The 16639-nt window shown below is 44.5% G+C and overlaps 1 protein-coding gene across 2 annotated transcripts in view; it reads right to left on the minus strand.

Moving 5' to 3' along the window:
* Positions 1-3414: 3414 nt before the first annotated feature.
* Positions 3415-16639, minus strand: part of LOC147609682 (pentatricopeptide repeat-containing protein At2g13600-like) — a 38040-nt gene continuing 24815 nt past the window's right edge. Inside the window, exons 1-2 of one of the 2 annotated variants that reach the window (XM_086787421.1) lie at positions 5292-5710; positions 3415-4820 (exon numbers count right to left, since the gene is read on the minus strand). In XM_086787421.1, the coding sequence (XP_086643547.1) occupies positions 3436-4820; positions 5292-5577 (1671 nt within the window). In that variant the 5' untranslated portion in view covers positions 5578-5710 and the 3' untranslated portion in view covers positions 3415-3435. Of the gene's footprint in view, positions 5955-16639 lie in introns of those variants that run through there. The other variant, XM_086787420.1, reaches the window with a different exon arrangement.

Genomic DNA, 16639 nt, shown 5'->3' on the forward strand with positions numbered 1-16639 from the left:
GGTTCAAGCCATACAAAGCTTTGCATAACCTGCACACAAAATTTGGGTATGCGTATCACTCTTATAACCTGATGGCTACATCATGTATACTTCTTCGTGCAAATCACCATGCAAGAGAGCATTCTTTACATCAATATAATGTAAAGACCAATCCTCTGCCTATCGCCATAGCAATGACAACTCTCATAGTTGACATTCTCGTAACCTGGGCTGAATGTCCCCTCTTAGTCCTGCCATAGGTCTATGCATTACCCTTACCAACCAATCTTGCCTTATACCTGCTCAATGATCCATTCGAGTTATGCTTGACCTTATACACCCAATTACCTTATTTTCCTTTAGTAAAGGTACTAAGTCCCATGTTATATTTACAATCGAATGCTTCCATTTCCTTATCCATGGCATCTTTCCATTTTTTAAAATAGGTGTGCTCCAACTCCTATATTGCTTTAACCATGTTAGCATAATGATGTGTTGCATATCCATCACATCTCAACTTATCAATAGGGTATCTAACCCTCATAGACCTGCGTACAACTAGATCACTACTAAGTGCCCTCAAAATAGGGTATCTAACCCTCATAGACCTGCGTACAACTAGATCACTACTAAGTGCCCTCAAAATAGCCCTGGTTCTCTTTGCACTAAGAGTAACCCATTGATGGAATGCCAAGCTCCTCATCAAGACCACTCTGCTTGGAGCTACTAGAGTCACCATCCACATATGAGTGACCTGCTAATAGATGAGAGGCACAAAAGGTTAATGTGTATCTACATCTGTCCTCAATCTACCTGACCATGGACTAACATTGGATCCACTACTAGAGAGGAGGACTCTTGAGGATAGCATCATTACTTGTTATATCTACATCTTTTATTGCCTTCATTAGTGCATACTAGCTACTTGTCTCATTGAAGGCAACATGTCTATTTATTCGCATCTAATGGTGGTAGGGCGTTATAACATTTATAACCTTTCTACTCCAAAGCATAACCAATGAAGATACATTTCTTTGCCTCCAGTATTAATCAGACCAAAAAGCCTAAATATAGTCATCTCCTAGATTAATACCCTCTCTCATAAGCCAAGCTAATTTTGAAGTTTGACAAAATGGGAGATCCCTACAACCATCTAGATGTGTTCAAATAGATCTCTGCTGTAGAAAGGGTGACTGATCCTCAAAATAAGATTAATGATTTTAGCTTAACTTTAGAGAATAATGCCTTGCTTGGTTTCAATTGCTAGAAGATTCCCAAAGAGAAACCATGGAAGATTTGGAGCTAGCATTCACAATATGATTCTCTAAGATAGGTGTCAAGCAAAGCTCGTTAACTTGACTTTACTAATTTAAGTAGCTTGAATAAAAAACCATGAGAGACTACACCGTCTCAAGACCTTGAACAACAAGTGCCCTATTGAGAACTAAGACAAACCAAATTGATTCCAATGTTCTTGAAAGGGTTGAGTAAGAAATTATATGATGTGTTATATGCAAAAGGCATCAAAACGCTAGTGGAATGTTGATTGGATGCCATAGACTTTGATGATAACTTTACTGGCATCCAAACCATAGACAACAGTGAAGACAATGCCTAGCATTAAGAGCTAGGATTCAAAGATGTCTGAGGCACTCAAGAGTGCCGATGTGATCAAAGAACTGAAAGGAGTACTCAAAGCTAGATCAAGAGAGTCTTCCAATTCTCATTTAGCTCCTAGACAAGAATTGACATGGTGTGCTATATGTAGAAGTAACCACATAGCCCATGAATGCTCAATTCTGAGAGTGAGAGAAAACTAGTGGTATGGGTATTGTAGAAGATATGAAAATCATGAATCAGCCTTGGAGTGCTAGCATTTTCGTCACTAGCCAATTATAGAAGCATCTCATGAGGGTAGTGTCTTGAGCTGAGAATCACAGAAAGATTAATGGTCGCTCAACACAACAATGGGAAAACGGCCAAGCACAAAATGAGCTTAGAACTAATAAGAAAACCTAAAATATAATCCTAGATGGAGTGGAAATGAGCATAACTACCCAAAACATGTGGCGAAGATGGGGAAGCAAGCTCCTAAAATCTCCAAAAATTATCCTCAAATTAGCTGAGGAAAATTTAGGAATGCTTATAGGAATCTTGAAGGAAAAGTGGAACTAATATCGTGTAACCTAGCTTATGAGCATATCTTTGCTGTTGTTGACTTCAAAAGGCCCACTAGTTATGATGTTATTCTTGGATGCCCTTTTATGCATCAAATAATGTAAATCCACGATTGGAAAAAAGATGACATTTACCTCCACTAGGAGGATAGTACCATCAAGGTGAACATAAAGAACCATACCTATAGGGGTGTGACCCCATGACACCTATCAATGACTTAGGGTTTGATATGATAGCACGCTTAGAGAGCTTAAACTTATATCAAGTGAATGAACATAGTTCTAGATGAGGAGAATTGGATGCATATATTGGATAAATGGATAATTGTCCTAGAACCATGGGAACACAGTTTTATGACAAAGATGGTAACGATATTGTTCCTATTATTAGAACCATACCCATCATACATACAAAACCATAAGCAGTTAAACCAATAAAAAACCATGAAGAAACAACACCTAGGAAATACGTTGTAGTACCACTTAAGGACTTCCTTAAGAAACAAATTACACTAAAGTCTTAAGCTATTATAGGACTACAAGCTTGAGAACAAGAAGGTGTGCACAAAAACACCAAAAAGAGAGCAAAAGAAACGAGGTATCTTTTAATGGACCAAAAGATGCAAAAAAAGTCGACTAGCACTACCAGGGGAAGAGGATCTTTGTTGACTTAACCCCTGAAGAAGAGATTGAATTAGATGTGAGATGATGTAATGTGAGATGAATGGATGTGAATGAATGTGAATAGATGTGAGTGGATGTGATGTGAGATGGATGGATCTGAATATGAATGGATTTGGAATGTGCTATTCATGAAAGCATAGAGCACCAGAGTTAGAATCAACAGTTCTTCGTGATCCAAACCCCCACAATCTATTAAGGAAAGAATTTTACGATTTGGGATTGATTCAGGTAGCACTCATTCATTCATTTTGCCTACATGTTTACATAAGTTAGTTTTAAATAAAAGGTAAGGAAAACCAATGCATTCATTCATTCATTTCATTTCACTTAAATTCTTACATAAGTTAGTTTAATCAGAGGTAAGTGGAGGCAAGGCATTTATTCATTCATTTCACTTAGATGCTTACATAAGTTAGTTTAATAAGAGGAAAGGAAAGAACCCAAATTCAGAGACCAATTCCTTCATACCAATCTAATCAGGGTCCGTCTCTCTCAGACAAGATTGCTTAACTCCATTAACTAATTTCGACCCATTGATTAGGGTCGAGATGACCAGTCAAATGCTTGGCGACATAGAGCAACAGATGTAGGCAATTCATAAAGATGTGTGTGACAATACGGCTCTTTCTTTATCATCCCTTTCAGCAGATGCACCATAAACATTTGATAGCAGAACAAAGTCTGCAGCATCCTGTGATTCAAAGTTAAGAACTTGTTCTGCCACATGGTCTGCTAGCTTCAAGCTATCGTGGTTTTTACAAGCACCAAGCAAGGCCCTCCATGAGACAGCATTTGGCTGAAAGGGCATTCTTTTAACCAGATTTTCAGCCTCCTCTATTTGTCCGGCACGACCAAAAGCATCTACCATGCAAGCATAATGTTTTGTTGATGGCACAAGGCCATAATCCTTGCACATCAACTCAAAGAACCGTGAAGCCTCGTTCACTAGACCAGCATTGTTACATGCGGCAAGGATGCCTATGAAGCTCACATGGTCAAGCTTCATATCTTCCTGCTGCATTAGATCCACAAGTTCAACAGCCTCCTTGCCATACCCATGTTGGGCATATGCAACAACCATTGCTGTCCACGTGACCACACTACATGCCGGTATTCTGTTCAACACACAGTGTGCATCCTGTAAGCGGCCACACTTGGCATACATATCAACCAGGGCCGTACCTACCTCAACACTTGATTCTAAACCACCCTTACATATCTGTTCATGAATCTGGGTACCCTGTTTCAAGGCTACTAGGGAAGCACATGCACTGAGGGCACTAACAAAGGTGACCTCATTAGACTTTGTGCCACTTACCTGCATTTTCTCAAAAAACTCCAAGGCTTCTTTGCAGTGCCCTTGCTGAGCACATCCTGTGATCATTGCAGTCCACAAAACCACATCTTTTCTGTCTGAGTTATCAAACACTTGGCAGGCATCCGCTATCCAGGAACATTTAGTATACATGTCGATGAGGGCGCTTACCACATAAATGTCCCCCCAAAAGTTGCCTTTCACGATGCTGTCATGGATGATCTGCCCTTCCTTCAAAAGTGCAAGGTTGGCACATGCTTTGAGGATGCTAATAAAGGTAACATTGTTCGGCTTCACTGTCTCATCTTGCATTTGCTTGAAGTAATCTAAGGCAATCTCTGCCTGACCACTCTCAACGCATCCAGTGATCATCATGGACCATGATGCCACATCTCTTTTTTCCATTCCTTGCAAGATTTTGCTTGAAGTCTCTAGCCTGCCACATTTGGCATACATGTTAATAAGCGCATTGTCAATTGAGATAGTGTGCTTTGAATCTGCATTGATAATTATAGTATGATACTGTTTACCCATATCCAGAGCTCCCAGAGAAGTGCATGCCTTCAATATGCTCATGAAAGTTACATGATCTGGCTTCACTCCTTCATGTTGCATTTGCTGAAAAAGATCCATTGCCTCCTCTGCAGACCCATGGTCAGAGTACCCTGCAATCATTGAGGTCCATGTGACCACGTTTCTATCCAACATTCTGTCAAACACTCGCCGTGCTTCCATCAAGTACCCATGCTTCATATACATGTTCACAAGGCAGCTTGCTATGACTATATCCAACTCTAGACCATGTTTGCATACAGTTGCATGTATGATCTTACCATCTTTCAAGGCTTTTAGGCATGTGCATGAATTAATAACACATACAACCATGACCTCATTCGGCTTCACATCTTCTAACTCCATTTTCCTATACAGAGCTAAGGCCTGTTCATCATGTCCATGCTTAGCATGACATGTAATCATGACAGTCCATGAGACTGTGTTTCTTTCTGGCATCATTTCAAGAAGTCTCACGGCATCATCTAAACATCCACATTTTGCATACATACTAAGGAGGGTATTTCCTAAGAAGGTGTCTAAACTAATTCCTGATTCAATGATATGGGCATGGGCATGCATACCTTTATGGACGTTGCCAGAGTTAGCACATGACTTCAGCATGGTCATCAGGGTGTGTTTTTCTGTGATTCTTCCTTGGTGGTGCATGGGCCATGAGGGTTTGATGGTCATGGCCTCTGGGCAATGTCCATGTTGGTGGACAATCATGGCATGGCACGTGCAGAATGCATCCATCATGGTATGGCAGGTGAAAATAGTACGGACAGGTGAATTGAGAAGAGCGTGCAATGCTTTTTCCATAGCCAGTTGTCCATCTACCATGGATTTTAGGGTTAATGCCATCTGCATGAGGGTGAAGCATGTGCAACCATGTGCCTTGTTTAGGCAGTGATCAAAGTAGGTATGCCTGCCTTAGCCTACCTCTCATTTTCACCGGCGTATTTTATTTTTTAGCCTGCCTTTTGTGGTGTGAAAGGCACTTATAAAGTGATTGTGTGTGAATGGAATTGCTGTAAACTAACTGACTACAATGATATTAATAGAAGATGATGCCTGGTGAAGGTTGACAGTTGGCTGGGTATTTCACTTGGTGTTTTGGTGGAGACGACCAGCTGAGCAGATCACAGCATCCAAAATTTGAAGATGATGGCATGCACACACACACAGGGGACACAGTCCCAGCTGGTAGGGCGGATCAGTTGCTACATTCTCTTCATAGTTTGGTGCTGCAAGTAAACACCACAAATCAGGCCCTAATGACACTTTTGACCAGCATGATCAAAACATACAACATGGTCCTACTTTTTTTTTTTTGGACAAAAAGAAGGCATCTATTATGTATGAAAGAGTCAATACAAAATGATGGCTAGAAGCCGGAAAACCTCATCATAGAGTGTAAGGTAGTCACAGCCAGTCAGGAGTGTGGTGATGCCAAGAGAGTCCAGCGGAAACTGAAGAGAAGAAAATCCCATGATCCCACTCATATCTTGGCGGGCACCACTTTCTCTGATCACACTCCGGTTATTCTGTCCTTGGAGGACCCCTGGAGGCAAGACAGGCATGTGAGCACAAGGATTCTGGACAGCCTTATATAGGACCCTGAGGTCTAAAAGCAGGATAGAGCAGATATGGGAGGGACTGGATTTTATCTTAGGTTCTGCTGCGCGCTCCTTGGATGCGGGCCTCGGCGAGATCAGCAGCTTTTGTATGCCCAGTGGGGCGTGCAGTGGCAGACTCAACCACATGTCCAAGAGATAAAGATATAGAGAGAGAGGGGAAAGAGAGAAGGGAATAGGGATCTTGCACAATACACCACACTGAGCGGGGAACACGCCCCGCCCCCTTTCAGGAATTTATTTAGGAACAATCCACAGGCTCATTGGCCAGGATCAATACAATCAATGAATACAAAACAAACAGATATGCCGACATAGGATATCCAAGTCGATGTCGATGTCGAGGCACAAGATCTCTCATGCCAAGCAGACCACGGGGATGACCCACAAGTACCTCTCACCGGGCTAGTACCAAATCCAAATCCAATTAATCCAAGTCCAGATCCAAATCCAAATCTAAATCCAAGTCCAAATCTAGATCCATGTCCAAGTCATATGCTCAAGATCCATGTTCATGCTCAAGTTCCATGCCCAAGCTTCAAGTCCAAGTTCAAGCTTTCATGTCCAAGTTCCATGTTCATGTCCAAGCCTCATGCCCAAGCTATATGTCCAAGTTCCATGCCCACGCTCCATGTTCATGTCCAAAAACAATTCGACCAATCTAGCTACAGGCGGCAAAAAAACTCAGCTGTTGCTGTTGGCGTGGGAGCTGGTGGTGGCTAAGGCGTAGGCACTACTCACACTGGTGTCAAGTTAGGAGAGGTGGTGCTGATAGGCAATGCAGGCATAAACAAGGCGGCGAAACCTAGCAAACAGGGCGGTGGCAGCAACAGGGACGGAGCTGGCTCAGGGAGGTGGCGGCGCATACGGGGGCGGTGGCGCAGGTGGCGCTGCGCAGGGGTAGTGGCGGCGGCGTTGCACATGCGCAGCGGCGGTGGAGGATCCAGGCGGCGGGGGTGCTGCACAGGGACGGTAGCGGTGTTGCACAAGGGCAGCGACGGCGGATCTGGGCGGCAACCGGCACTGAGCGGCGGCAGCCAGCGGAATCAGGCGGAGGCGGCTCTGGGGCGGAGCAGGGTGGCGCAAAGAGGTGGAGAGGAAGATGATGATAATGGCAACTGAGCTCCTGGTTCTCCACAAGAAAAATTCCTCCAAGATGGCTCTCCACAAGTAATGATGTAGAGGTGGAGAGGAAGATGATGATAATGGCAACTGAGCTCCTGGTTCTCCACAAGAAAAATTCCTCCAAGATGGCTCTCCACAAGTAATGATGTAGAGGGGAGGAGGAGATGATGTCAAGGTTCTTGCTCTCCCCAAGGTGGTTCTCCACGAGTTCTTCTTCTATCTCTCTCCAAGAGAGTACAAGCTTCTTATATACTTGATAGGGGTGCTTGCTTTTGCCAAGCTTTGCTTTTGTTTTATCTTCTTGCTTTTTCTTTTTATTAAATATTTTATAAATAATACCCAAAGTTCTTGATTTGTGCTTTTACAACTTCAAGGCCTTGCTTTTTGGCCTTGGAGTTGCTTTTTGAAAAAGAGGATTTTAGCTTTTTGGTCCAATTCGATGTCCTCTTTCCAATGGTGCCTTCAAAGTCAGCTTTTGGTCAACATAGTTTGACTTTTTTGCTTTTTCTTGCTTTTTGACCAAGACACGTGCTTTTTCCAATGCCGACTTTAGGAACCCTGTTTCCATGTGTCCATCAACTTGTCCATGTGTCTGAGCATGAGTTCTATCATGTGAAAAGAGCTAGGAGGGCCAAATAGTTACATTCCCTCCCTCTTATATCGCAGTTATCCTCAACTGCAGACTGCAAGTGTTCCAAGCACATCCATATGTTCCATGTATATCCACGTGTCCCAAGTACATGAAGTACTTCCATATGTTTGAAGGTACTAGCCCCATTTGGTGAGCTTGTGCATCTGGTCTTTCCCCATATCTGTGGTGTCATCTGGTCATCTGGCAACATCTCAATGCCTTTTCTTTGACCGATGTCCTTGTTCTTGATGGTACATCTTCATGGCCTATCACGTGTTAGAGAAAATAAATGCATACTTACCTCCTGCAAAAACTAGACACAAGATAGTCAACAAACAAGTATACATCATTTGCGTCTATTAGGTATTCCAGGTACTGGCCAGGTAGTCTGGAGCCCAGTGGACTATCACATGCCATAAATCCAAGCGTTGTCCATACATCAAAAACAGCACACAAAGTCAAGGAAATTCAAACATACATTAATATGCAATGCACAAGTAATGATCATGGACAGTCCTGTTTGGTTTCATCAAAACCGTGCTGATCCATCTGGCCACTAGGACCGCTCAGACTATCCTCATGGCCATCTGGTCACTAGGACCGCCCAAGAGTTCATCAATAGTCATCTGGGCCATCTGGTCACATTGACCGCCCGACTATGTAATCCAATACAGTCATCGGGGCCATCTAGTCGCAATGACCGCCCGACTACAAAATCCAATACAATCATTTGGACCATCTGGTCGCAATCACCGCCCGACTGCGAAATCCAATATAGTCATCTAGGCCATCTGGTCGCAATGACCACCCAACTGCAAAATCCAATACAATCATCTGGGCCATCTGATTGCAATGACCGCCCGACTGCAAAATCCAAGATATCTGGCATCATTGCCATTGAATGGGTCATCTGGCATCGTTGCCTCCCATATACAAATCTCATTCTGGCATCGTTGTCTTCCATATACAAATCTTGCTCATTGGGATATTGGGCATCATTGCCACCCAAACTAGAGCATGCCCAAGTAACCATTATATAAGTAGAATAATGGTCAGTTCGAGTCCAATATATATATATATATATATATATACAATGAAGAGAGCTAGAGGCACAATCCCTCCCTCTTGAATCTGTCTTGATTGCAAGACGTCCATATCTGTACTTCAAATACATCTGGACCAACCACTTCCTCATAAGCTCGAAGTATATCTGAGTACTTCTTTGGCATCCATTTTTAATTCAATAGCGAATAATTCTTGAATTCCAAGAGGAGCTTTCTGACCACTGTCTTTCCTCTTTTTCTCACAGAATGAAACACAATATGTTCTGGCTCTTCCACCCCTAGTGGATCCTTCAAAACAAGTTCCTCTGGGGATAACCCGTACATGGTTTCAATAAACTATCACGAAAAACATTATATATCTTCCAACGATCTGAAAGGTCCAACCAATGACATACATGGTTGATCTTCTTGGTATCCTGAAAGGTCCATATACCATCATTCCCTGACTTTGGCAATCCAAAGATAAAATCCACAGCAATATTCTCCCATAGATCATTCAATGGGTGCAATAATCCTGTTGGTGTTTGTCGATCAAACTTGAACTTCTGACAAACCAAACATTCTTGAATCATAAAGTTCAATGTCCTTCCTCATAGTAGGCCAATAGAAGTAGCTCTCCAAAGCTTGAAGTGTAGTCAAGGTGTCTCTATGCCCCATGTAGGGAGGAGCATGGCACTCTTCCATTACTTTGGCCCCAATTCCTTGTGTTACACTTGACCTGGGTTTCTATCATAATAAAACCCTTCTTGATGACATAAAAAGTCACCAAATCTATATTCTACAATCTATTTCAAAACATCTTTGAAATCCTCTTTGGTAGCATAAGGATCTTTCATCAAAGTGAAATCCATACGGTAACCCATAGAAACCTCATGACTCAAGAGTCTTCGAGATAGAGCATCTGCTACTTTGTTGTCTTTACCATGGGTATGCATAATCTGAAAATGAAATTGGGCCAAATAACTAGCCCATCTTATATGCATTTTTGATATCTTAGGTTGAGACATAAAATACCTAAGACTTTGATGATCCGTCTTGATAACAAACTCAACACCCATAAGATAGTGCTTCCAAGTCTTTAAAGCATGAATGATAGCCATCAATTCTTTCTCGTAAGTGGGTGCCGTCTTTCAGCTCCTTGAAGTCTTCCACTCTCATAGGCCACGTCATGGCCTTCTTGGTTTAAGACTGCTCCAATGCAATCTCCTGAGGCATCACACTCTACCATAAATGGTTTTGATAAATCTGGAATAATCAATACTGGTCCTTTGCTAGCATAAAACTTTAGTGCTTCAAAGGATTCTTTTTCAGCTTTGGCCCACCAAAATCCCATGGCTTTCTTTGTCAAATCATGTAGTGGACTTGCTACCACGGCAAATCACTTGATCAACTTCCTGTAATAAGAACATAAGCCAAGGAAACTTCGAACTGCATGCACGCTAGTCAACTCTGGCCATTCCATAATAGCCTTGATTGTATCTGGGTCCATCCTGATCCCTTCTTTGGACACTATATAGCCCAAGTAGTGAATCTCTTACAAAAAGAACTCACTCTTCTTGCCATTCACATACAACTTGTGCTTCCTCAATTCCTGAAATACCATATCCAAGTGCTTTCGATGCTCTTCTTCGTTCTTTGAATGCACAATAATGTCATCAAAGAAAGTAGCTGCAAACTTTTTATGTGCTCGAAAAATTCTTTCCATCATTCGGTTGAAAGTAGCCGGGGCATTGGTAAGACCAAAAGGCATCACCAAATACTCATAGAGTCCAAAGGTAGTTCTGAATGCGGTCATGTGAATGTCCTCTGGAACAATCTTGACTTGATGATAACCACTCTTCAAGTCGATCTTGCTAAAGATAGTGGCTCCATCCAATCTATCTAGGATATCATCAATCCTAGGAATAGGAAACATGTTCTTCACAATGATCTTGTTAAGAGCCCTGTAATCAATACGCATACGCCAAGAACCATCCTTTTTTTGAACCAATAAGACTGGGGAGCAAAAAGATAATGAGCTAGGTCTAATCAAACCCTTTTCCAATAGCTCGGTCATTTGCTTCATAATCTCCTCTTGTTGAGTTTCTTAGCATGATGTCAATTTGATGATCTTCCAATCTCTTTGGTTTCTTACTTTGGCTTGTCAAGACAATTTGCAGCCAAGTGTCCCTTCTTTCCCCCATTAACTTTTCTGAAGAAGCGGCATCTAAGATAGCAGGCCTATGAGTAGCCTCCTTGTCTCCTCCACACGAGAAATAGACCAAGTAGCTCTAGATCCTTTTGAGATAAGCTTTAGCAGCTTCAACTCCCTTGGCTTTGGTGGCTCGATCCTTGATGGAATCTTCAAACATTTGAGCCCTTCTTTGATCTTGTTCCCTCGTGGTTCTCCAAGCAAGGACTTCTTCGTCTCTGAGAAATCGCCTAAACTACTGAAAGTCATTATGACCCTGGTTCCCATCCTGAAGTCCTAGATCGGCCTTTCAGTTATTTCCTTCATGAGGCCCTTGGTCTCCCTTTGCTCTCGACATGGCTCTGTCAACCCAAGAAAGTTTCTTCAAGAGAAATCCTGCTCTGATACCACTATAAGCCCAGTAGGGTGTGCAGCAACAGACTCAACCACGTGTCCAAGAGAGAAAGATATCGAGAGAGAGGGGAGAAAGAAAGAAAGATTGTATTAACATCTCTCTCAGGCCAAAGAGAACTGGCCTATGAGACAAAACCATGTACAATGTATGTGGTATCTCTGAGTATCAGATGGTGCTCAGTGCACAATACAACAACTGGAAGAAAACTGAAAGAAAACTACTACTATGAGGTCGGGATGTATGTACATATATAAGGATGAAGCACTACTGGGGTAAATGCACAACTATATGCCAGGGTCATACAACGATGCTCAATGTAGGCACGCTCCTAGTCAGCTCCATCCTGTGGTGAGGGGGGGGCGTAATATGTCATACATGTCAGCGCCAGTTGTAATGATATGCAAGATGGCCGCCAGATCAATGGGTCCCGGCTGTCCTCTCTCCTGTAGTCACCTCTGGTGTCGTGCCCAAATGTCCCTGATCATATGTCAATGTCTATGGGAAGGTCAGTATCCGGGCGCTTGTGGATGCCGCAATGCTCGAATCTCCTCTGCTCTCCTCAAAGTGACCCCTCGGCCCATCACTGTGGGATCTGGCATGGCTGTCCTCTGGAAGAAATTGGTCAACTGAGTGTCGGATCTGGGCTCTCCTCTCTCCTGACTGGAGTAACTGCTCTCTGTGTCGGTATATCTCTAGTAAGAAGCACCCAAGTACTCGTTGGTCTGATATCTGCAAGATGGACTGAAAAGATGTGTCTGCTCCTCTAAAGAGAGTAGGGTAGGTGGCTCTCTGATCCCATCATAATATGGACATCTGCATACAAAGAGTGACTCGGTCTCCACATCCTCTCTGCATAATTTGGATAATCTCTCCTCCCGCGGGATGCGGGCTGCTCATCCAGCCTCAATCTCCAGGGGGTGTGATGAAACTCGAAGCTGTCCAATCACTACTCTTAGAGCATGTGGAAGATATAGATCCATGTAGTGCAGTCTCTGAACGAAACCATCATAAGTCAGCATCAAGAAATGATCTCTGTAGTATGCCATCTTCGTACGGAGAGGCTGTGATGGTGTCAACCATGTGTGCATGATGTCTCTGAATCAGCTCCTGCCTGATGACTCTATTCCTCTCAATGTGTGAGAGGGAGAGGTGTGGGGCATGTAGATCATACTGGGTAGATGGTAATCGGTCCATATCATACCCAAAACTCTGGAGCCACTGGACTACCTGTGTATACCATGAGCGATTGTCCCCTGACTCTGCAAGCTGCCTCGATGCCTCAAAAGCAATGCACCGGAAGCAATGCACCGGAGTCGGTCCACCGGCATCATAAGTCAGCATCAAGAAATGATCTCTGTAGTATGCCATCTTCGTACGGAGAGGCTGTGATGGTGTCACCCATGTGCGCATGATGTCTCTGAATCAGCTCCTGCCTGATGACTCTATTCCTCTCAATGTGTGAGAGGGAGAGGTGTGGGGCATGTAGATCATACTGGGTAGGTGGTAATCGGTCCATATCATACCCAAAACTCTGGAGCCACTGGACTACCTGTGTATACCATGAGCGACTGTCCCCTGACTCTGCAAGCTGCCTCGATGCCTCAAAAGCAATGCGCGGGAGTCGGTCCACCGGCATGTCATAGAGTCTGTGCAAGAAACATATTGTCTGAAAGAGTGCCTCCACTAGCATCCGTGGTGCAACAAACTCTGCTCTCACAATGTCATGGGGAACGGATGGCTTGCTACGAACCATCCGGGATAGCAATATAACCTGTGGGCGCTCTATCTGGCTCCATGTGGAGGCTGCCAAGCCTGGTGTCCAAACTAGGGCTGCGTACATCAGGGCTGGGGTGACTAAAGTGTCAAAAAGCCACCCTTTTGTACGGGGCTCCTGGAAATGTGCCTGATGGCTCTGTCTCTCTAGCATAGCCAAGGCTGCATAGGCTCGGGTGAGTCGATCATGGGCTGCCTGCATCATAGAGAATCGCCCGGCGCTACTGGTGAATGTAATCCCCAAATATACATAAGATGTAGAGACCTCTACTTGGCTGCCCTCAAACATAAAAACAAATCTCCTCCTCATTGCTGGCGATGTATGGAAGATCATAACCTTGGTTTTCTCAAGGTTCACTGTGAGGCCTCTGTCTCTGCGCAAAAAAGCTCTCGAGCCCCTAGATGCTGCTGTAGTCCCTCCTGTGTCTCTGAAATCAGAATAATGTCATCAGCATATAGCATAATATGTACCTGTGTGTCCAGGATCTGCCCGCCGACTCCACCTCCTCGCTGAATATAGTCTGCTACCTCGTCGATGTATAGCCCGAAGAGGGTGGGAGATAGTGGGCATCCTTGCTTCACACCAATGGTGCTAGCAAAGTCTGCAGACATACCTCCTAGGCATCTGACCCTAGCTGCCACACGCTCATAAAGAGCATAAATTCCCCACATCATCTCTGTCATAAGTCTCTGAAAGAGCCACTCTCGAGGAACCGTATCGAACGCTTTGCGGAAATCCACAAAGCAGCAATGTAAGCGCCTGCCCCAGCTCCTGGCCTGCTCAATCAGTATCCTGAGAGTGAAGACATGGTCAATGGTGGAGAACCCCGCCAAAAACCTGCCTATCCAGGGGCTCGGAGACTGTGGGCCTCTGCATAGTGACTAAGCTCTGCCTCCAATACTGCCCCATATAATTTGGCCAATGTATGACCAACCATGATAGTCCTGTAGTTGGCAGGGCCCATACGGTCCCCAGCCTTATGTAAAGGCACTACAGTATGCATAGTCCATGTCTCAGGCAAACCCTCTGCTAGAGCTCTATTAAAGAGCCAGGCAATGAAAGGTGACACAGTCTCTGCTGCATATATAAGGTGCTCTCCCTGGAGGCCTGTGTGATCCGCGGCTCTCCCATGCTATAATCTCCGTATAGCTCTAGTGACCATCTCGCTGGTGAAGAAAGTAGGGGTTGTGGGGTGCTGCTCTGATGGCTGAGGGATAGGTGGCTGGGCTGGGATCTGGTATAGTCTCTCCGCGTAAGCATGCCATGTAGCAGGGTCCTCTATCGGTGTGGGTGGGGAAGGCTTCCTAAGCTAGCGCCAGGCCACATCTGCATCCTGGCTCATCAGTAAGTGGTAGATGTCCCAATACTGTGCCTCCTCATATGCCCGTCTCTTACCTCTAGTAAGGGTGGACATCTGTCGTCCAGCCTGGCGTAGTGTAATCTGGCCCAGCTCTCGGGGCATAGTCCTAGAACGGTGCTCTCCATGCCATGTGTAGTGTGGGGGAAGCTCTCCATGGCTGCTGAATGCAATACTGATGTAAGTCCATCCGTGAATGCCGATAGAGGTGCTGATGGATCTAGATGTAGTATCCCCTCATAGACATGGTTTGTGTATATATCCTCCAACTCTTTAGTGAAATGGATGATGGTGCGAGGTGGTCGTGAGGGTGGTTCTAATGGTGTGTGGCTGGTTGCTAGTGATAGCACAAGATGTGAGTGGTCAGCTCCAATAGGGCATGGGGGGATAATAAAGTCCTGAACAAGATCCATACCTCCTATGGACCCCATGACATAATCGACTGTGCTGCCTCCACCCGCTCCTCCTTTCTGGAAGCATGTAAGCCCTCCAGAGTCCGACCAGCACGTCATATCATTATAGATAAGGAGCTGGTGTGCTGCACCCAAGGCCAGTAGGTGTGATCCCATCCATATCAAGAGCATCTAGTAGTATAGGATCTGCAAAGTCAAAAATATCACATTGCCGGCTCTGGGTTCGGGCATTGAAGTCCCCCACAAGGAAGACTTCACCCTGCTGTGAGAAATGAATGATGTCCTCAGATAAGATCGAGTAGGGTGACTGCTCTGTCAAGGAACTCTCCTCCACCGCCTCCTCATGTCTGCTATCCAGCTCCTCCCCCATCTCACCAGCATCATCTGTGTCCTCCTCAGCCTGTCTCTGAATCCTCCTATGTCTGGAAGGTGCATATGTGGACCTCTTGGGTGGAAAATAGCATAATGTGAAGAAAGCCGCCCTCATATCTGAGAGCTGTATCCGTATCCACATGTATCTAGCCTCCTCATCCACCTGCTCCACCCTCACCAAGTGCTGTAAGCCACTCCTCACAAGTACTGCTACTCCTCCAGACCCCCTGGAAGTACCCTGTCGTCTAGTCCTCCTGTATGCAGACTGCCATTGATAGCCCTGTACTCGTGGTAGTCCCCTCTCCGGGCTTTGATGCGTCTCTGTGATCATGATGATGTCTCGGCCCTCCATCACCTCCTCCAATCTCCCCGGGTGTGTCCACAAGGAACCGTCACAATTCCATATGACAATCTCGAAGTGATGTCCTCCATCGATGTCTCATAGGAGAATAGGGATCTTGAACAATGCACCATACTGAACAGGGAACAAGCCCCGCCCCCTTTCAGGAACTTATTCAGGAACAATCCACGGGCTCATTGGCCAGGATCAACACAATCAATGAATACAAAACAAACAGATATGCCAACATAGGATATCCAAGTCGATGTCGACGTCGAGGCACAAGATCTCTGATGCCGAGCACACCACGGGGATGACCCACAAGTATCTCTCACCGGGATAGTACCAAATCCAATATCCAAATCCAAATCCAATTAATCCAATATCCAAATCCAAATCCAATTAATCCAAGTCCAGATCCAAATCCAAATCTAAATCCAAGTCCAAGTCTAGATCCATGTCCAAGTTCCATGTTCATGCTCAAGTTCCATGCCCAAGCTTCAAGTCCAAGTTCAAGCTTTCATGTCCAAGCTATATGTCCAATTTCCATGTTCATGCCCAAGCTATATGTCCAAGTTCCATGTTTATGTCCAAGCTTCATGCCCAAGCTATATGTCCAAGTTCCATGCCCAAG

Source organism: Cibotium barometz, chromosome 51 (assembly GCF_041138505.1).
Source record: "Cibotium barometz isolate CiBa-2024 chromosome 51, ASM4113850v1, whole genome shotgun sequence".
NCBI classification, from domain to species: domain Eukaryota; kingdom Viridiplantae; phylum Streptophyta; class Polypodiopsida; order Cyatheales; family Cibotiaceae; genus Cibotium; species Cibotium barometz.